Here is a 19920-nt window from a genome sequence, read left to right on the forward strand (position 1 = left end):
GGAGGCCGCGCGTCATGTGAGTCCAAGATGGCTGCGGGGCCGTGAGGAGGCGGCGGCTCCGGCCATGGCGGCGGCGTGAGGGGAGCGCGGGGCTGCGGCTGCGGCGGGGCCGGGCCGGGGCTGCGCCGGTGCCTCCCGCGGGGCCCGGCCGTGCCGGCGGGACCGGGGCCGCGTCGCTGCTCCATGTCGGTCCCGTCCTGCGGGAAATATGATCAGCGCCCCTGACGTGGTGGCCTTCACCAGGGAGGAGGAGCTGGAGGATGATCTGTACCGCGAGCCGCCCCTGCCCGAGGAGTACTCGGTGCCGCTGTTCCCCTTCTCCGGCCAGGGCGCCAACCCCTGGGCCAAGGTCGCCGGCTCCAAGTTCACCCGGGACTTCATCCTCATCTCCGAGTTCTCGGAGCAAGTGGGGCCCCAGCCCCTCCTGACCATCCCCGATGACGCCAAAGTGTCGGGCACCTTCGATCTCAATTATTTTTCCCTGCGGATCATGTCTGTGGATTACCAGGCATCCTTCGTGGGGCACCCTCCCGGCTCTGCCTACCCGAAGCTGAACTTCGTGGAGGATTCCAAGGTGGTGCTGGGGGACTCCAAGGAAGGGGCCTTTGCCTACGTGCACCACTTGACCCTGTATGACCTGGAAGCCAGGGGCTTTGTGAGGCCCTTCTGCATGGCCTATATTTCTGCTGATGAGCACAAAATCATGCAGCAGTTTCAGGAACTCTCCACCGAGTTCTCCAAAGCCTCCGAATGCCTGAAGACGGGGAACCGGAAAGCTTTTGCCAACGAACTGGAAAAGAAACTAAAAGATCTTGACTACACCAGGACCGTCCTGCACAACGAGACTGAGCAACAGAAGAAAGCCAACGACAAGGGGTATTACACGACCCAGGCCATTGAGAAGGCCAATGAGCTGGCCAGTGTGGAAAAGTCAATTATCGAGCACCAAGACCTGCTGAGGCAAATCCGGTCGTATCCCTACAGGAAACTGAAGGACTCTGAATTCCACCCCTACGAGCCAGACTGTGCCCTGGACCGGGCTGACGTGGGCAGTGATCAGAACCCCACTGCCTCTGACCCCACTGAACTCGGAGAAACTCACCTTTACACCCACGTGCCATCCTACACCCCCAAACTCATCAAAGCCAAGTCTGCCAAGTGCTTTGACAAGAAGCTGAAGACACTGGAAGAACTCTGTGATGTTTATTTTTTCACCCAGACACTTGACCAGTTGCACCATATCGAGAGGACTTTTCGGGGGGATGTTTGTTACCTCCTGACAGAGCAGATCAGCCGGGCTCTCCTAAAGCAACAGAGTGTCACCAACTTCCTCTTTGAGGATGTGTCTTTCCTAGATGAAAAACCTCCTGAAAAACAGTACAGAGGTTGCCAGGGGCTCGGCCAAGATGCCATAGATGAAAAGTGTTCAGAAGAGTCCCTTGCTCCCAAAGTGGTCATCAGCCTGGGCTCCTACAAGTCCAGTGTGGAGTGTGTGCCCATCAAGATGGAGCAGGAAACGGAAGACTCTGAAGAGCCCAAAATGTCTGAGTCTGTGATATCTGAGCACCAGGAGAACCTGGACTATCTGGATGCAGATATCAAAGGCAGCATCAGTAGCGGGGAGAGCATCGAGGTGCTGGGGACGGAGAAGTCGGGATCTGGGCTGACAAAATCAGAGAGCCAGGCCAGCCTGCCCGTCATTCCCAGCCCCCAGGCGGGCCGCAGCAAGGTGGGCAGCCGGCGCACGGTCAGCGAGGACAGCATCGAGGTGCTCAGCACGTGTCCCTCCGAGTCCCTCATCCCGGAGGACTTCAAAGCGAGCTACCCAAGTGCCATTAACGAGGAGCCCTATGCCGATGATGATGAGGGAGGCCTTCGCTTCACCCCCAGAGCGAACCCGGGCGTGGATGATGGGCAGGACGACATCTCAAAGGAAGAAAGCTTAGTGCAGGTGGATGCTGCGTGCTGTATCGGGAAGGAGAGTCCCAACTTCCTGGAGGCCCTGCCCGAGCTGGGGCAGAAGCCGTGCGAGGAGGACGGCGTGGTGCGGATCCCCCCGCAGCCGTACCGGCCGGCCGAGCAGGGGCTGCGCGGGGGCTTCCCCTCCCACCACGGCCTCCCAGGGGGGCTCCTGCCCTGCGAGCTCGACTCGCGCTACCTGACGGGCAGCAGGGAGGTGAGTAAGAGCAGCCTGGACGAGTGCTCGGACTCCACCAGCCACATCAGCAGCGCCGCCTCCACGTGCTCCGACAGGACCCCGTCCCCAGCCCACCCGGCCTGCGCGGCCGGGGAGAGGCACAGGAAGAGAGCCGGGCAGAACGCGCTGCGCTTCATCCGCCAGTACCCCTTTGCCCACCCCGCCATCTACTCCCTGCTCAGCGGGAGGACCCTGGTCGTGCTGGGGGAGGACGAGGCCATGGTCAAGAGGCTGGTGACGGCGCTCTCCATCTTCGTGCCCAACTGCGGCGCGTACGCCAAGCCCGTGAAGCACTGGGTCACCTCCGCTCTGCACTTGGTGGATTTCCAGAAGTGGAAGTTGATTGGACTCCAGAGGTAAATGCAAGGATCTGATTGCTTTAATAGGGCTGAGGTAACTTAAGAACTTAATCTCAGAGGGCAATGGATGTGCAGGGGTGGTCTCTTAATTACCAGCATAGCTGCCACGAATTTCTGCTGGTGGGATTTATTTTGGAAAATGAGTAGACTTAACCCTGTGTACAGCCTCGCTTGGGAGTCAATGTTTAAAACAGCACTTGCTGCCTGCTCAGGTGAGTTACTTGGCCTGGAGGTTATTGCCTGGCAAAGCAGGGAACAAACACCTGAGTCCTGCAGGGTTCCTCGCTGAACTGATACAAGTGTTCCTGAGTCCCTTGTGTGTTCTGCTTTGCCATCTCCTGCTGGAACTCTTCTCACATTTCTAGCTGGAATATTAGGGTAAATGGTGCTGTGCTGGAGGGGAGGGTTTTTTCTTCTGCAGCCTGTTGAAGAGGTGATGAGATCTGTAGGTCAATTGGAGAGCAGCACCTCAGTCTGTGCTGGTGAGGAAGAAAGGTGCCTGGAGCTGTGCAGGAGCAGTGTTGGGATTGTAGGAAACCTCTGCTTAGGGTGAGAACTGTCCCAAAAACAAGTGCTCCTTCCCAACACTCAGTCCTGAACTATGGCTTCACAGCTCATATTAGCAAAGAATGTTTGCTCAGCTCAAGGGCCCTGCCCTTGTTGATGTTATGAAAAGGACTTTTTTGTGTGTTCCAGGATGTGTTCTGTGCTTTGGGTGCAGGTATGGCAGGGAATGGCCGTTGCTGTCACCAGGGTGGAAAACATTGAGTCAGAGTGGCAGACAGTGCTCAGAGCCAGGCTGGAGCAGCTCCTGCAGGAGTGTTTGTAAACAGCAGGAAAATTAAAACACAGAAACCTGCTTTCTGAGCCGCAGAGTATTGTATTGCTGGGGGAATGTGGATACTGAAATTATCCAAAACTGTGAGTTTGCTCTCATTTCTATGTTTGTGAGGCAGGTTGACAGCTCTGCCAACAGCTGCTCACAAGCTCTCTGTCTGTCAGTGAGGTTTTTAAAAACCCCAAGTGTTTACTCGTTGCTCAATGTTTGTGGTTAGATGCCATTTTTATAAACAGAAATCTTTATTTAAGAGCTGCCTGTAACATGTGTCAGTCATTTCAGCTCTCCTCTGTGGAATGTTAATTAAGTATTTAGTTTAATGTGGGTGCTCTCCACAAACCATTTGTAGGAGGGCTCTGGGAAAGAATTTAGAGGCTGAACGATTTATTCCAGTAAGTATCCTCTGTCTCCTATGGCCAGGTGCTGCCTGGACACTGGGGCAGCCCCTACACCAGTTGAGGCTCCCAGTTTGAGGCTGAGAGCTGTATCTCAGCCCAGCAACTGTCACCACAAAGAATGGATGAGCTGAAGGGTTTGCCTTGGCTTGTAACTTGCATTTCAGTAACGTCAGGTTAAACTTGGTGGGTAATTGTATCCTTGTGAGCATGCTGTGGGCTTGCACCTGAGTGACAACAAGCCAGACTCAGCCACGGAATGAATGTTGTGTGTTAAGGATGTTTCTCTCTTTTAGGAAATTCAGAAGGTTCTGCTCCACTCAGGGCTTCGAGCACCTCAGAGCAGCTCCCTCCCAAAGCGATTTGGGGTGAACGTGGAGATCTTGGAAACGGGGGGAACGTGGAAATATTGGAAAGGGGGGACTGCTTTCTGAGTCACATTGGGAAGCTTCCAGCTGCTGTAAGATGTGTCTATTCACCAGAGTTGCCCTATGAGTCCCTCTGCATGTCACCGAGGGAGGAAGCTGACCAGAAGTGTGGTGGTTTGTGCTATAGCATGCACAGTACAGATCAGGGCATGTGGGGATCCAGGGAATTGAGGTTTCTTTAGGATCTGGCAAGCTGGAGAGCCAATTTGTCCCCCCCTAGGGCTTTATTCACCCACAGAGATCTTGCGCCAGCTCATCAACTAGGGGGAAACTCCCCGGGATGCAGGGCACGGCCACACCCTGCTGCTTAAATCCCGGCTGCCCTGCAGCCCTGACCTGTGTGTTGCTGTTGCAGGGCAGTGTCCCCTGCCGGGGTGAACGTGCTGCACGCCCTGAGCCGGTACAGCCGCTACCTGAGCATCCTGGACGCCGACAGCAAGACCCTGCGCTGCCCCCTCTACAAGGGCACCGTGGTGGCCCGGCTGGCCGACCACCGCACGCAGATCAAGCGTGGCAGCACCTACTACATGCACGTCCAAAGCATCCTCACCCAGCTGTGTTCTAAAGCCTTCCTCTTCACCTTCTGCCATCATTTGCACCTTCCCATCAGCGAAAGGGAACCGGAGGAATCCGTTGTGAATCGCAGGATGAACTTCCTAAAGCATCAACTGGGCCTTGCAAATGAAGATATCAAAATCGTGCAGTACTTGGCCGAGCTGCTGAAGCTGCACTACATTCAGGAACCGGGGCAAGGGGGGAACCCCCTGCTCAGATTTGACTATGTTCCCAGCTTTTTGTACAAAATCTAGCCTTGCACAGGCCGTGTGCCCACGTGCTCAGAGTCTGACAGAGCTCATCCGTGCTTGACATTGCCGCTGTCTGCAGTAGCTCTCACACATCGGGAAGGGGCCAAGGTGTTTGTGTCTCTGCCCCACAGAAATCCAGGTCTGCAGGAGTGGATTTCTGGCTGTTCCCTGTAGCCAAAAGTGTAGATGTTCCATCACATAAACCATCGGGCACTCTGTAAATGTCAGAAGGGACACTGTTAAAGTGGATCACGGCAGCATCCCGGGGGGTTATGGCATGAGGGGTGGTGGGTGATCTCGGGGATCAATACTGACTAGTGTGCAGCCCCCCATCTAGCACAGTGTCCTGAACGCTTCTGCCAGAACCCTGAGCACTGTCAGTCCCTTCCAAGGAGCCAGGGCTGTGATCAGAGGTGTGAAGGCCATGTGAAGTTTTATATCCACTGATGTGACTGTCATGGGGGCGTAGCTCAGAGCCCCCTGGCAGGGAAGCAGCTCGCAGGTCTGTGCACAGCTACAATGGATGGTGTCCCTGCACTGAGTTTCTGGGCACTTCCCAGGATAGGTCATCCCTGAGTGAGTGGGAGCACAGTGGAGGCACACATGCTTCTCTCCAGAAAGGGTTTCCCAGTATCTCCCAGCTTTGTGAAAATCAGGAATGTTGGAAGCACTCCCTAAGGCTGGTGAGCCCCGAGGCACCGGCCGCTGCGAATGTAGAGCACTGTGCCTTGTTCATTTGTCACATCCCATTTGCTGGGCAGCCTCCGAGCAGGCTGCAGGGAGACTGGGAATCCTCAACTGTGAGGTCAGAGCTGGCTTTTTAAAGGCAGAAGGGAACTGAAGGAGGGTGAGGGCCCTCTTTTTAGGTGCTTTTTGTGATGGGGAATCAATTGATTCATCTGGAGCCACGCTGTGAGACAGCAGGCTGTTAGCACAGGCTGCCTGACTGGTGAGGTGCAAGTGCTCAGGAGAGATCGGGGATGAAGGTACTGGATTCTATGTTTTATTCATATTAGTTTCTTTTATTTTATTTTGTTGGGGAGTTGGCATTTGTGCTTTGTGGTAAAACAGGGCCAGCATTGCTGCCTGCTGCTCCTGGCTGAGCCGTTGTTGTGTCCCGACTACCTCTCCCAGGACTCCTGGGTGGCTCTGCATGGGGCAGAACTGCTGCTCTCTGAGCCTGGGTACTGAGAACTTTTCCTTTCAAAGTTTCTGTGCCATAAAGGATGTACCACCAACGTGGTGACACTCACTGATAGTTCTGTCAGTGCCCAAAGCCTTGTGCCCAGGCACAGCACTTCCCTCTGGAGTTTCATAGGTGATACTGAGCCTGAGCTGCTCTGCCCGGTGCCATGTGGCAGTAGCAGCTCCCAAGGTAGTTCTAAGTAAGACAAATCTTTCTAGGAAAGCTAATATTGGTTTTAATTCCTTTTAATGCTGATTATGGGGTGAGAGCAGCAGACATCATACAAGAGCTGATCTGTTCTTTGGTTTGTTGGGTTTTTTTTAACTTCTGTTTTTGGTGATAATGTGAGGCAGCTTTGGAGATGAATGTGATCTTCCTTCTGAGTCTGGGAAGTTTCTGTGTACAGCCTGGGGTTACCCAGTGTGGCTTAGACCCCACTGAGACTTGCTGTGAGACCTGCACTCCTCCAAAACATTGTCTGGAGGCAGGGAGGCTCCCTGGGGCAGCTGCCATTTTGCACCAGCATCAGGAGTCTCAGGATTGTGCCACCTCCTCCTCTCCCCTGGAAAGGGCTCTCTGGGGTATAAACCAGCAGGACATAAAAGTTGTTTTTAAGGTTTTGTGGTGTTTATGGTGGCTCAGCCAAGTTGGCCTTGTAGTTCTCTCCAGAGGATTTTCCAGGGACAGGGGTTGCTTGTGGTGGTTTGAGGTCGTGGTTGGAAGCAGTGTGGTGTGGCCTTTGCTGAAGGTGAGCTTCTCACCTTTATAACGTGTTCAAAGCCTTTTCCTGTCCTGCCTGTGCCCTCCTGTCTCATGTGAGCTGAGTCTGCTGGTGAAAGGCCTCTGTGTCCATCCAGCTGGCTGCTTCCTGAAGTGACTCAAGGTGCCCCTGACTGATTGATGCACACCCAAACTTCCACACTAAAGCTGAGGTGAGATTCCCTGGGGGAAGAGGCATCTGGGTAGATGAGTAATGCAGGTGACACCGGGCAGATGAAAGCTCCCAGCAACCTGCTCTGGAGCAGTGCTCAGAAGAGGAGCTTGTTTCCTGCTGAGAAACCACCTAGTGCTGTTTGGGTTTGAGGAGGGAGGGAGGGAGGGAGGGACAGACTTTTTTTCCTGCTGACTCACTCCCATCTTCCTCCAGCACGGGGTGGGAGAGATGATTCGTGGTGGCTCATCTTAGTCACAGTGGTCTCCACCTGTGGTGTTCAGCTGTGCTCATAAATTGATAAATAACTCACTCCTTGCTGCCTCTGTCCAACCTGTAGTATCTGATACTCAAGGCCGTGTTGAGCAATACTTGCACTACCACCTGTCTGACCTGCTTCACCTCTCTGCCACAAAGCAGCCCTGACTGGGGAGGATGCCCTGGGAGCTTGGCTGGAGCATCACCCCATTCCCAACGGGAGCTCTGGGATTATCTGCAGTGGGAGCTGTGGAGAAACACGCCCTGGAGTGCTTGTCCTCCTCTCAGCAGTGTAACCTCTGAACTTGGACTGGAAAAGGGGGAGTTGACACCGGGCTGTGGCGCCTCAGTGCATTTGGAGCCCTCTGCTTGTCTGCTTGTGGTGGCAGCTGGTGTTTGGGAGCTGAGTTCCTCTTTCCTCTGTAATTTCTCTGTCTCTGTTTTTCTGCTGCTGTACAGTACAGATCCCTGTATTGGCACTTTAGGACTTCCCTCCATCTCTGGTGTGGTTCCTCACCAGTTCCTGATATTCACAGACTAACAACAAGCCACAACCTTTGCACTGATAGCTCCCACCATTTATTCTGGCACGTGTGTCATCATCCTCTTGCCTGAGCCATCCCTCCACGAGGAGCAGGGCGGGTTCCTGGCAGTGGCAGTGCCATCCTCCCCAGCCTTTCAGCTGCCAGGGCCAGCGGTGCCCTGCATGGCTGTCCCCTGCTTCCGTGAGTGCTGCCAGCCCAGCATGTCCCCACTCCCGCACGGCCACGCTGGCTCCCCCCTGGCTGCCAGGGAGAGGAGGAGAGGAGCTGACCGAGAATTCAGCAGAGCAGGAGCCTCCCCCGGCCGGGAGGGAGGGCTCCCGTTTCCCACTCCTGCTCCTCCCGGTTGCCAGCCCCTGCTCTGCTCTCCACCCACCCACCGCTTCCAGCTCCCACCCCAGGAGGCTCAGCCATAGCTGTAGGTTGATCTTAACCCTACAAAGCTTTCATTTCTCAGAGAAACAGTGCTCAGATTTCCTTTCATCCGATAGCAATCACTTCTGAGCAGCTCCACAGCTGCCTTGCCTCGGCAGGGAGGAGCTGCCTATACTCTAGCAATATTCACCGTGGTGGGAGGGTGGGAGAGGCACTTCAGGGGTGGGAGCTGATGGCTCTGTGCCCCCAGACCAGTTCTTTGGCTTTTATTGTGTGTGAGGGTCCTGAGCCCCCTGGTCTGGTGGTGGGGACCAGCCCACACTGCAGATTCCAGGAGCTGGGCACCCAGGGCTTGTAGCAGCACAGTGAGGAGGCTCCTGTGACAGGGTCTAAGGGAATTTAGGGAGCTGCCCAGGCTGCAGGAGGAGAACACCTGCCCCAGAGCACAATGTCAGAGCACCAAACTGCACCCCGATGTTGGAGGGGTCACAAACCCCCGCCCACTGCTCCCCGAGACGGATTTAACTGGAAGGCAGAAGCAGGGTACCCGGTCCCGCCGGCGGCACGGCTGCTGGCACGGGGATGGGGCTGGGCTCAGAGCTGCCTCTGAAGGCTGCCAGGAGGCTGTGATGAATTCTCATCTTATTTTAAAAGCACTGTATCCTATTCCTGCATGTTGAGTTCCGTGTGTGTGCCTGTGCGTGCCGAATGCTTGCGTCAAGTAGTTAGGGCGAGTGTGACCGGGAGAAATCCAAGAAGCATGTCTTAGTGTCGTGCTGTAAGTGTTACTGCACAAGAGTTTAACAGATGTTAACACCAAATGACTAGTCTGAGAAATGTACTTTTAAAAAAAAAAATATTTATTTGGGTTCAGATATTTTTGAAATACAAAAAAAAAAGAAAAAAAAATTGGTCGTATTTTTTAAAGCTTATAATTCTTGTCATACGTCGTGGTTAAATTCTTAATTTTATTGTGCTGATTAAAAAATGGTTCAACCTAAGCTGTGTGCCAAAGGGTCAGAGAAAATACTGGAGGATCTAGTTAGAATAGGATAGTGATCCCAGGAGGAATGTTCAGGACAAGGCTTGGCCTTGTTGTAGCCTGTGGAGGTGTCAAGGCACATAGGATGAAGGGGAATCCTGGAGGCTGAAACCAGGGGGACTTTTAGTGGCTGTGAGGTTCCTTGTGCAGCTGGAGCCCCTGTCCCTCACACTGCCATGGGCAGGGTGTCCAGGGAATGTGGACAGCCCAGCCTAAATCTCATCTGCTGCTCCACAGCCAGCAGGAGCTGGATGGCACCTGGCCATGAGGTGAGGCTGTCCTGGTGCTCAGTCCCAGTGGTGACACAGTGGTGAAGGGCTGGTGTCCCTACAGGGGTTGTACTCTTGTACTCATGGGCTCCCTGTGCCCCACATGGGAGGGGAAAGGGGAGTAAGAGCCCAAGGAGGAGCTGCTGCTGCAGTTCTACAGGGAAGTGCTGGGAGAAGGCACTGGGGTGTTGGTCTCAGCCTGGGGATTGTGGGTGTGCCACGATCCTGGGTACTCCTGTTGCTCTGGGAGCAGGCATGGCTGTGTCCCCTTACAGGACGGGCAGCCCCGGGAGTGGGAACGTGCCTGCGAAGGCTTCCACCTCTTCCTTCAGTGCCTTCAGCTCCTCACGGTATTTTGGGTCCTCCAATTTGTCCTTGAATTCCTTCAGCGTGGCCTTGGGGCTCATGTCCTTCTGCACACGCAGAGCCAGCTCGATCCCTGCCAGGATGGGAGATGTCTTGGTCAGCCCTCCCATGGCTCTGCTGCTCCTTGGGACACAGCCCTGCTCCCTCCCTCCTTCCCATCTCAGGGACTTGCTGCCCAGGGAAACAACTTGGAACTCCTGAGAACAACTGGGAGAAAACTGTGACAGGGACAGGCTTTCAGCCCACTGCTGTGCAGTGGGGAGAGTGTGGCCGGTCCCAGCTGTGGCCAGATGCCCTCCCCCACATCCAGATGTGGAGGTAGGATGATTATTCCTCACTGGTGGGTGTGCTGCCTCGCCAGCTGTGCCAATGGCTCCAGCGTGACTCGGCTGGTGCCTCCTCACCCTGGGGAGCTGCTCTGTTCCAGGCTGGTGCTGGAGCTGAGCCTGGCTCACCTCTGTGGATGTACCGGGCCACCTTGCGGAAATCGTCCTGCCGGAAGCCGCGCGAGGTGAGAGCCGGCGTGCCGAAGCGGAGGCCGCTGGGCCGCAGGGCACTGACATCACCTGCAGCACAAGGACACGTCACCAAACCTGGCACCCAAACCACCGCCCGTGGGACTCCAGCCTGGCTCCTGGAGCGCACCAGGAGCTGGCAGAGCTTGTGGCATCTCTCACCAGGACACGTGTTCTTGTTGCAGGCGATGGAGCAGAGCTCCAGCACCCGCTCGGCCCGGCCGCCGTCTGTGCCTTTGCTGCGCAGGTCCACGAGGATCAGGTGATTGTCAGAGCCCCCTGCAAAGAGAGGGGTTTGGTGGGATTGGGGAATTGCTGCTCCAGCAGGAAACTTCACCAAAAGAAGACTTGAGATTTAACAAGGAGTGAGGAATTCGTCACAGAGCCCTGACCACGGTGTCCTTGAAGAGCTGCCCTGGTCAGACCCCAGGGTCAGCCCCATCCCACTGCTGAGACGTGTCCTCACCTGTGACGATGTCGTAGCCCATCTCCATCAGTGCTGATGAGAGTGCCTTGCAGTTGGCCACCACCTGCTGCTGGTAAGCCTTGAACTCAGGTGTCATGGCCTGATGCAGCGCCACGGCGATTCCTGGGGATAGAGGCAGGCCAGGCTCAGATTTTGGGGTTCCCACCAGCAATGGCACTGCCAGCAGAAGCCATACTGGAGCTGAACAAACTAATGGACTGATCCTTCCTTTCCCCTCACCAGGCTGGTGGCATTTCTTGAGCCAAAAGACAGGATAGAACATTTGGTCACTCCTTGGGCAATGCTGGATCAACCAGCTGCCTTTTGCCACAGGGTCCCCAGGCTGTGAGCCCTGTAGGGCAGCTGGAGCCTCCCGTGCTGCTGCTGAGGGGTCAGAGCCCTGCCAAGACACCTTTGCCAACTCCCTGTGCCATGCTGGAGCTGGCAGCCAGCCTGGCTGCATACCTGCAATGGCGTGGTTGTGTGGGCCTCCCTGCAGCCCCGGGAACACCGCCTGGTTGATGAGGCTCTCCAGGTTGTAGAGGGTCTCCTTGCCTGTCTTGGGGTCCACGCTGCGGGTGCCTGCGAGACAGTGAGGACACGGTGACAAGGTAGCACAGCCACCCTTCCACGAGCTGCTTTCACCCCCTGGCTGCTCACAGCAGCCACAGTGGTTGTTCCTCTTCAAATCTGAGCCAGGCTCAGCCCAGGGAAGCTCCCCAGACACTCCCAGGATCTTCCTGCCCTCCTTCCTTCCCAGCCAGAGCAGGGAGGAGCGTTAACTTGCAGCGTTCCTCCCGGCAGCCCAGGCAGGTGGGGCACCTTTGCGGTAGAAGATCATGCCGGCCCTGCAGCCCCGCAGGGTCTTGTGGGTGGTGGTGGAGACGATGTCGCAGTGGTCGAAGGGCGAGGGCACCACGCCGGCGGCCACCAGCCCGCTGATGTGGGCCATGTCGGCCATGAGGTAGGCGCCGTTGTCGTCGGCGATCTTCCGCATGCGGGCGTAGTCCAGGTTCCGCGAGTAGCAGCTGACACCTGCAGGGACAGGCGGTGAGGAGGGGACAGGAGCAGACGTGCAGGACCCCGGGACAGCCCCCCAGCACCAGCCTGCAGTGTGGACAGCCCAGCTGGGGACAGTACACGAGCTCCTGCCAGCGCGGTTGTGTCCATCCACGAGCTTACAGGGGTGCTGCTGGCTTCAGGGAGGCACCCCCACCCCGGCTGTGCCACAGGTACAGGTGAGATCCTCACCTGCTATGATCAGCTTGGGGTGGAAGAGCCGGGCATTCTCCTCCAGCTTGTCATAGTCGATGTAACCGGTCTTGGGGTTGACCTGGGAGAGGAAGAGGAGGGTTCAGCCACCTCGCTGTGGTGAATATCAGCTGCAGTGCTGTCCTGCAGGAGAGGGTGCTGGTAGCCTGATGCTGGTACTTTTAAACTTAAGAGGTGCCAACACTTATGATAACTGCACCCTGGCTGTGGCTGGAGCAGCTCCCCACCTTGTAGGGCATGGACTCGAAGAACAGAGAGGTGGCAGAGATCTTCTTCTTGTCCGTCATGAAGCCGTGGGTGAGGTGGCCACCGTCGGGCAGGTCCAGCCCCATGATCCTGCCGTGGGGCTCCACCAGGGCCGTGTACACGGCAAAGTTTGCGGGTGACCCTGCAGCGAGAGCGCACCGGGCTGGTTATGAATGCTGGGGCACACAGGGGCCTGGGCAAAGTGTCCTGGCTCTCCTGAGCACCCCAATACCTGAGTAGGGCTGGACATTGACTCCCCACTTCTGGGGGTCGAGCTGGTAAGCCTGCAGGGCTCGCTTCTGGCACAGCCTTTCCAGCTGGTCCACAAACTCCGTCCCACCGTAGTACCTGCAGTAAAGGACAGGGCAAGGGTAAAACCAAACTCATTCCTCAGAACGCAGGGCTGTGACCAAGCTGGGGAGAAACTGGGGTGTGATGCCCCTTTTGTGCAGCCACAGCAGACATGACCCTGCTGGGACTGTCCCATGTATGGCCAAGGACAGAGGCTGAGAAGGTCTACAAGAGCCTGGCTGCTGGCATAAGGACACTGCTTCCTTCCCTGAGGCAGGATGGGGGTTTCTCTCCCTCCCTGCAAGGGTTTGGGTTGGTGGGCCTTAGCCCCAGCTCCATACCTCTGTCCTGCGTAACCCTCCGAGTATTTGTTGTTCATGCAGGATCCCAGGGCCTCCAGGACTGCTCGGCTTGCGAAGTTCTCCGATGCAATTAACTCCAGCCCCATCCTCTGCCGCTGCTTCTCCTTCTTGATGATGCTGTGCACCTTTGGGAGAGGAGAGAAATGGCTACAGCCATGCTGGCTCTGCATGGAGATGTGGATGCTCCACCACAGAGACCAGGCTTGGAGAGAGGCCTGGAAAGGTGCTGGAGAACAGATGTGATCCCTTCTTTGTGCAGCTGATCCCAACCAGTCACAGAGAGGGCACAGAGGATGGATGGGTTCCAGCAGCTCAGCCTTGGACCCTGCCACGTCCTTGGCTTGACAAGGTCAGCATCCCCAGGGCTGGCTGGGGGATGAATGAAGCAGCTGGGGGAGCCAGGAAGGAGCTCTCACCTCTGGGTCGTTGGTGTCCAGCGGCTCCATCACCATCTTGTTATGGGAGGCCCAGAGCTCGGCGCTGGGGAGGCCCTGTGCTGAGCTTGCCATGGTGCTGCTGCTGGCTCTGAGTCACCTGCCAGGGGAGCAGGGAGTCTGTGGGATGGCAGCAGGGCTGGGTGCCTCCACATCTCCCTGTGTGCTGCCTGCTGCCATCCCATGCATTCCCTGAGAACAGCCATGGGCTGTTGGGTGAGGAAGACACACACAACCCTCAGGCTTCCCCTGCTGACTTAAGATCAGTTTGTTAATTACTGTGCTTTGATAATGTCTAATACTCTCCCATCACCACCCCTCCCTGAGCTCCCCCTGCCCAGCTCAGCAGTGCCTGATGTTTAATTTCAAGGGCAGTGAAGTGCTCATACCCACCGATCTCAATTTTAACACACGCTGTGATGCCCAGCACACTTAAACCTCTTGACTGCTTTCCCTTGGCAAAATCCCAGCAAGTCAGAGTCCTGCCCAAACCCTGGCTGAAGCATCTTGTGGAGCTGAGAGGCCCTGAGAGGCAGCAGATCTGCCTCTGCTTGTTTCCATGGCCTGGGTGATGCCCAGGCCTGCAGGAGCTCTCTGGCCCAGTTGATGCCACTGCTGCTCTTGGGGAAGGAGTAATAGCCCAGCTGCTGCCTTGGCAGAAAACAATGCATCTTTTTACTCATTAACCCCGCAAGGATGGGTGAAGGTCCGTGAGCAGGTTATTAAGCAACCCCACATGGTTTCCTTGTGCCAAGCTGCCAAAGTCCATTCACGCCGCCCTTGCTGGGCAGGGATGCTCAGCCATGCTCTGGCCCTGAGCAGGATGCAGGTCCTGCATGTCCCCCCAGCACAGGGTGCTGCAGCACTCTCACTCACTGACTCTGACTCAGGGGGGACAGAGCTGCCATTCCCAGTCAGGATAAGACCCCCCCCAACCATGGTGGACACCTGGCACCTCACCTGGAGGACTCCAGCCCTGAAGCTCTATCTCCACCTAGTTCTGCAGCCCCTGTATCCCGACTCCATCACCTCCCACATCCCAAGTGCTTGTCCCGGTCCCTGTCCTGGTCCCTGTCCCGGCCCCTGTCCCAGTCCCGGTCCTGGTCCCAGTCCCTGTTCCGGTCCCGGTCCCTATTCCGGTCCCTGTCCCAGTTCCTATCCCGGTTCCTGTCCTGTTCCTTATCTCGGTCCCTATCCCGGTTCCTGTCCCGGTTCCTGTCCCGTTCCCTATCCCGGTCCCTGTCCCGTTCCCTATCCCGGTTCCTGTCCCGGTCCCTATCCCTGTCCCTATCCCGGTCCCTGTTCCTGTCCCTATCCCGGTCCCTATCCCTACCCCTATCCCGTTCCCTATCCCTGTCCCTGTCCCGGTTCCTGTCCCTATCCCGGTCCCGGTCCCTATCCCGGTCCCTACCCCTATCCCGGTTCCTGTCCCTATCCCGGTCCCGTTCCCTGTCCCGGTCCCTACCCCTATCCCGTTCCCTATCCCGGTTCCTGTCCCTGTCCCGTTCCCTATCCCGGTTTTTGTCCCGGTCCCTCTCGCTCCTTACCCGCTCCCGATTCCGCTACCGCGCGGGAGCCCGCGCGCTACCATAGCCCGGCCGGGCCCCGCCCCCTCCGCGCCGCAACCAATCAGCGCCGCGCTCCGCCCCGGCTCCGGCGGCGGGCAATACGCTCGGGAAGCGCCTGGGCCAATCAGCGCCGCGCTCTGCCCCCTCCCCGCCTCCCATTGGCCCGCGCCGGGGCGGGGCTGGCGGCGCGGCCCGCACGTGGCGCCCGGAGCGCGGGTGACCTTGGCCGGGCCGGGAGGGCCGCGGCCGCCGCTGTCAGCGCGCCGCCGTCACTCTTCTGCTGCCACCCTCCTCTGCCGTCACCCCTCTGCCGTCACTCTTCTGCTGCCACCCTCCTCTGCCGTCACCCCTCTGCCGTCACTCTTCTGCTGCCACCCTCCTCTGCCGTCACCCCTCTGCCGTCACTCTTCTGCTGCCACCCTCCTCTGCCGTCACCCCTCTGCCGTCACTCTTCTGCTGCCACCCTCCTCTGCCGTCACCCCTCTGCCGTCATTCTTCTGCTGCCACCCCTCCTCTGCCGTCACCCCTGTGCCGTCACCCCGCCGCTGCCACCCCGCCGCTGTCACCCCTCCTCTGCCGTCACCCCTCTATTGTCACCCCTCCTCTGCCGTCACCCCTCTATTGTCACCCCTCTGTCGTCACCCCTTGCTGCCACCCCTCCTCTGCCGTCACCCACAGCTCCAGCCCCTCCTTGCCGTGCACCCCAGGTGCTTCTCCCCCAGCCCTGCAGTGTTCCCAGTGTCCCACCCCATGAACCTAAAGATGAGACCCCAACACCCTGCAGTGGGCAGGGAGGCACCTCCAAAACCCCCCAGCCAAGATTGTGAAGACTGTGTCCCCGGGACAGCGAGTGTGCCGGGCCCTGGCACAGGCTGGGCACGTTGCTGCTGTTGTGGGGAGCAGAGCTGGCCCTGTCCCGCCTTGCAGCAGGGCACCCCAGAGCCTGGAGGGATTTCGGGGTGCTCAGGAGGGAGAGTAGCCAAGGGGATGAATGGCACAGGCTGTGTTTTCTTCATTCATAAAATCCGAGTTAGTGGGTGGGCTTAGCCAACTGGCCCCAGAGAACCTGCACCCTCTGGAGCTTTAGGGGTTAAATCAACACACCAGAAATTGAGGAAGAAGATTAGGGAATAAGTGATCCTACTCAATTCCTCGTGATCCCAAGCCATAGGAAAATGGGGCGAGGCAGTGTTGAGTCACCCTGGAGAGGAGCAGCACAAGGGGAGTCAGTCAGGAGGGTGAGACCACCCGCTGTGGGCAGAGCAGCCGAGGAACAGCTCGGGAGCCCCGCCAGGACCTGCCAAGGCAAGTGCCAGGATGAGCAGGAGAGAGATGAGAAGGGTGGGCTCACCAGAGGGTAGTGGGTGTGTAAAGGGTCAATGGTTACACTTGGATACAGCTCAGGTGTTGTTCTGAAACTCCCTGGAAGGAGCTTGGTGAAGGAATAGTCTGTTAACATCATTGTTACCAGTCTAGATAGATTTTGCTGTCATAATTTGTAACTGGTCATCCAAGGAGGATTAGTCACAGTGGGGGGATCAAGGTTGCCATGGTTTTGCTGTTGGCCCATGCTGGACTGCTGCTGTGGGCTGATTATGAAGGTGTTCTGACACACTGACACCAACACCAAAATAGGGGTACGTTTCTCCTGTTGAGGCGCTTTCTGTAAGGTGCAGCTGCACATGCTATAGAGAATAACAGAGAATTCTATAAAGAATTTATATTAATTATAAATTCATTTATGTAATCTGGCTTTTCATACACATTTTTTGTACAGTTGTTTGCAAACATTTTCACCTCTCTTGAGCAGCAGATAACACTTCTGTTGTGATTTTAGGTCTTGGCTTGCGAGTGATGGACAGCACCTCTTCTTCCCCTTCCCCCTTCTCTGCCAGCTGCCCCACGGAGCAGCCTGAGAATGCCACTGACCATGACTACTACTCTGGGCTGCAGAAGACCATGCACATCCTCTCCATGGTGGTGTACAGCATTGCCTGTTTGCTGGGGGTGACAGGGAACGGCCTCGTCATTTGGATTGCAGGCTTCAAGATGAAGAAGACGGTGAATTCCATCTGGTTCCTCAACCTGGCCATAGCTGACTTCATCTTTACCTTTTTCCTGCCCCTCAGCATCGCCTACACCGCCCTGGGCTTCCACTGGCCGTTTGGGAAGCTCCTGTGCAAGCTGAACAGCACCATCGCCTTCCTCAACATGTTTGCCAGCGTCTTCCTCCTGACGGTCATCAGCATCGACCGCTGCGTTTCCGTGGCCTTTCCTGTCTGGTCTCACAACCGCAGGAGCCCGGAGCTGGCGGCCAGGATCGCGCTGGGGACGTGGCTCCTGGCTGTGCTGCTCAGCTCCCCGTACCTCGTCTTTCGGGACACGGTGGTCAGTTCCAGGAACGTCACCAGCTGTTACAATAATTTCGCGCTGTCCGATGACTACGCGTCGGAGGCAACGCGCAGGCTGTGGAGGATGCGGCACAAAGCGATGATCATCACGCGATTCTTGTGTGGGTTCCTCATCCCCTTTGTGGTGATTCTCATCTGCTACGGCGTCGTGGCTGTCAAGCTGAAAAGGAGGCAGCTGGCCAACAATGCAAAGCCCTACAGAATCATCATTGCTGTCACAGCCTCGTTTTTCCTCTGTTATTTCCCCTATCACGTCTTCTCCTTGCTGGAAATATCCAAAAACTCTTCCAGCCGTGAGATGAAACTGGCCCTTTACATAGGGATCCCCTTGGTTTCCAGCCTTGCTTTCTTCAACAGCTGCATCAACCCCATCCTGTATGTCTTTGTGGGGCCAGATTTCAAGGAGAAGTTTTGCCAGTCCATCCTGTCGACCTTCGAAGGGGCCTTCAGCGAGGAGTCGGTCCTGGGCAGCCTGACCAGCCGGCGCAAGTCCAGGTCTGCTTCGGAAGTGGAGGTCCCGAGGGTCTGAGCACTGCTGGTGTGGGAGGGGCCGTTCTTTTCTCTGCATTTTCCCTCATTTCAGAGCTCAAGTCATGGGACTGGGGACTGCGAAGGGCTGCACATGCTAGCGAGGTGTGATTTCATGTTTTGGAGGTATCTCAAATATGCTGTGATTTAACCCACAATGGGGATGGAAGAACTCTCTGGAGCTGCAGCAAGGTGGGTCAAAGTAGCAGCATTTTACTCCTTGTGCCTTTTGACTCTTGTGTATGGAGCCTTTATTAAAAGAGGGTTAAATGCAATGGCTGTATGTATTTTTGTAGGGAAGGGAATAGTGAGTAAGACACTCTTTTCTCTCCTCAGACAGGACAAATCAGTGGTTGTGCTGCTGTTACTCAGATATGATGTATTTCTGAGCAATGCTAGTCTCTGTTTGGGTTTGACATGTTCCCAGCCCTTAAGTAGCGCAGATCTGATACTTTGTGCTGTTGGTGAATGAATATTAACCCCCAATAAACTTGTGTAAAACATACCCAGCCTGTTGTATTGCCTGTGAGATAAAACACTTGATCCAACCTGACCAAGCAGGTTCATCTTTGGTAACAGAACAAGCAGATAAAAAGATTAAATATCTAGAATTTGGAAACAAACCACTGGTATTAGCAGCAGCTCTAATGAATGAGGCAGACAGGACATGACCTGGGTGTGAGGATTTGCCTGGGGCACATGGATCTGACTGCCAGACCATGGTTTTAGTTTATTGTTGGGTTTCAGACCTTTGGGTACATCTGAAAAATAGTGACTGGAAGAAGAAAGAACAAGTGGCTGAGCAGAGTCTAGCCAAGCTTCGTGTTTGCAAGCTGTCCAGGATGAAGGAGATGGGAACTTTCTTACAGGCTTCATAAGCCTCTGGAACTCTGACATATTTGTGAGTAGAAAATGTTGGTTGTGTAGCAGGGAATGACAGCACTGTTGTCATTCCCAGCCCATCCTCGGCAGCTGAGTGAGCAGTGACTGTATCACACCTCCCTCTCCTGCCCTACCCAATTTACCTGTAAATTAGTCCAACCTACCAATTGTCCTGTTCATCCTGTCAGAAAGCTGCCTTGGAGGCTCCCTGCTCTGGTGGCTGGAGAATCTCTGACTTCCAGCTGGGTTGTAGGAATTTACATGTACCTCACTGCTCTTCATGGATGACATTACGAATGAGAGCTGTCACTTGAACATGTTGGGGATTAATTATAGGCCTGCTGGACCATGCAGGTCGTGATCCTAAAGGCACACATGCACTTAACCTCACATTTATGCACAAACCCACTGAGAATGGGGAATCTAACACGACCATCATATGTCAAGCTTGAGTGAACTGAGATTTAACCTTTGCCACAAATTGCTGCCTGTCGTGCAGATAAAACTGCAATGTTTGCTATGCAGCACGTAACTCTTGGGGCTATTTACTTGCTCCTGGTGGTAAACTATAGCATCGATTGCCATGTCAAGGTTTTGCAGACCCACGTTTGCTCTTTCTGGTTTTCCTTATCTTTTTGCAGAGTCCACATAATTCCTTATGACAAGAGTATCCGTGAGTGTTGGACCAAGGCCTTGGAGTCCTGTCTTGCCTCTCTCCTCAATCCTGACAGCCTTGAAGGTCAGGATTTGAAATGTTGACCTGGTTTGTGGTAGGAAAGAAAGCAATTTTCTGAGTCATTTGGAGATCCAAGGTGGGTACAGATTCGCATGGGACAACATGGTTTAAGTGAAGCAGAGTGTCTAGATGATCTAAGGAATTAGCACTGGAAAAGCTGTAGGCAATGGAGCAGGATGAGCTCAGGATAGAGATGGATTTGTCATCCTGGATCTGA

General features: G+C 55.7%; 3 protein-coding genes across 6 annotated transcripts; 2 read left to right on the top strand and 1 right to left on the bottom strand.

The window, feature by feature from the left end:
* Positions 1-130: 130 nt before the first annotated feature.
* On the top strand, positions 131-9136 carry SMCR8 (SMCR8-C9orf72 complex subunit). Its single transcript, XM_021550109.3, has 2 exons — positions 131-2553; positions 4573-9136. The coding sequence occupies exons 1-2, from the start codon at positions 209-211 to the stop codon at positions 5024-5026; spliced, it is 2799 nt and encodes a 932-aa protein (XP_021405784.2). The 5' UTR covers positions 131-208; the 3' UTR covers positions 5027-9136.
* On the top strand, positions 2460-18086 carry LOC110481615 (chemerin-like receptor 1). The gene is made up of 2 exons (XM_031506103.2): positions 2460-2553; positions 16984-18086. The coding sequence occupies exon 2, from the start codon at positions 17001-17003 to the stop codon at positions 18084-18086; it is 1086 nt and encodes a 361-aa protein (XP_031361963.1). The 5' UTR covers positions 2460-2553; positions 16984-17000.
* Positions 9264-15195, bottom strand: SHMT1 (serine hydroxymethyltransferase 1). 4 transcript variants are annotated; one of them, XM_021550141.2, is made up of 12 exons: positions 15126-15195; positions 13561-13678; positions 13124-13269; positions 12724-12839; positions 12473-12633; positions 12225-12306; positions 11796-12008; positions 11439-11555; positions 10974-11096; positions 10670-10786; positions 10448-10558; positions 9264-10065 (listed from the first exon to the last, which is right to left on the bottom strand). In XM_021550141.2, the coding sequence occupies exons 2-12, from the start codon at positions 13651-13653 to the stop codon at positions 9896-9898; spliced, it is 1449 nt and encodes a 482-aa protein (XP_021405816.1). In that variant the 5' UTR covers positions 13654-13678; positions 15126-15195; the 3' UTR covers positions 9264-9895. The 4 variants fall into 4 exon arrangements, with proteins under 4 accessions (XP_021405816.1, XP_077643026.1, XP_021405826.1 ...); XM_077786900.1 differs by lacking the exon at positions 15126-15195 and adding an exon at positions 14912-15072; XM_021550151.3 differs by lacking the exon at positions 15126-15195 and adding an exon at positions 14539-14882.
* Positions 18087-19920: the final 1834 nt, after the last annotated feature.

This window comes from Lonchura striata, chromosome 16 (assembly GCF_046129695.1).
Source record: "Lonchura striata isolate bLonStr1 chromosome 16, bLonStr1.mat, whole genome shotgun sequence".
Classification (NCBI taxonomy): domain Eukaryota; kingdom Metazoa; phylum Chordata; class Aves; order Passeriformes; family Estrildidae; genus Lonchura; species Lonchura striata.

Excerpts from the sequence above, each read along its gene's own strand:
- SHMT1 (XM_021550141.2), bottom strand. The coding sequence starts at position 13,653 with ATGGCAAGCTCAGCACAGGGCCTCCCCAGCGCCGAGCTCTGGGCCTCC. Across the intron at positions 12,307-12,472 it reads TCGAGTCCATGCCCTACAAG|GTCAACCCCAAGACCGGTTA; the intron begins GTGGGGAGCTGC and ends TTCCTCTCCCAG. Across the intron at positions 11,556-11,795 it reads CATGATCTTCTACCGCAAAG|GCACCCGCAGCGTGGACCCC; the intron begins GTGCCCCACCTG and ends ACTGTCTCGCAG.
- LOC110481615 (XM_031506103.2), top strand. The coding sequence starts at position 17,001 with ATGGACAGCACCTCTTCTTCCCCTTCCCCCTTCTCTGCCAGCTGCCCC.
- SMCR8 (XM_021550109.3), top strand. The coding sequence starts at position 209 with ATGATCAGCGCCCCTGACGTGGTGGCCTTCACCAGGGAGGAGGAGCTG. Across the intron at positions 2,554-4,572 it reads AAGTTGATTGGACTCCAGAG|GGCAGTGTCCCCTGCCGGGG; the intron begins GTAAATGCAAGG and ends TTGCTGTTGCAG.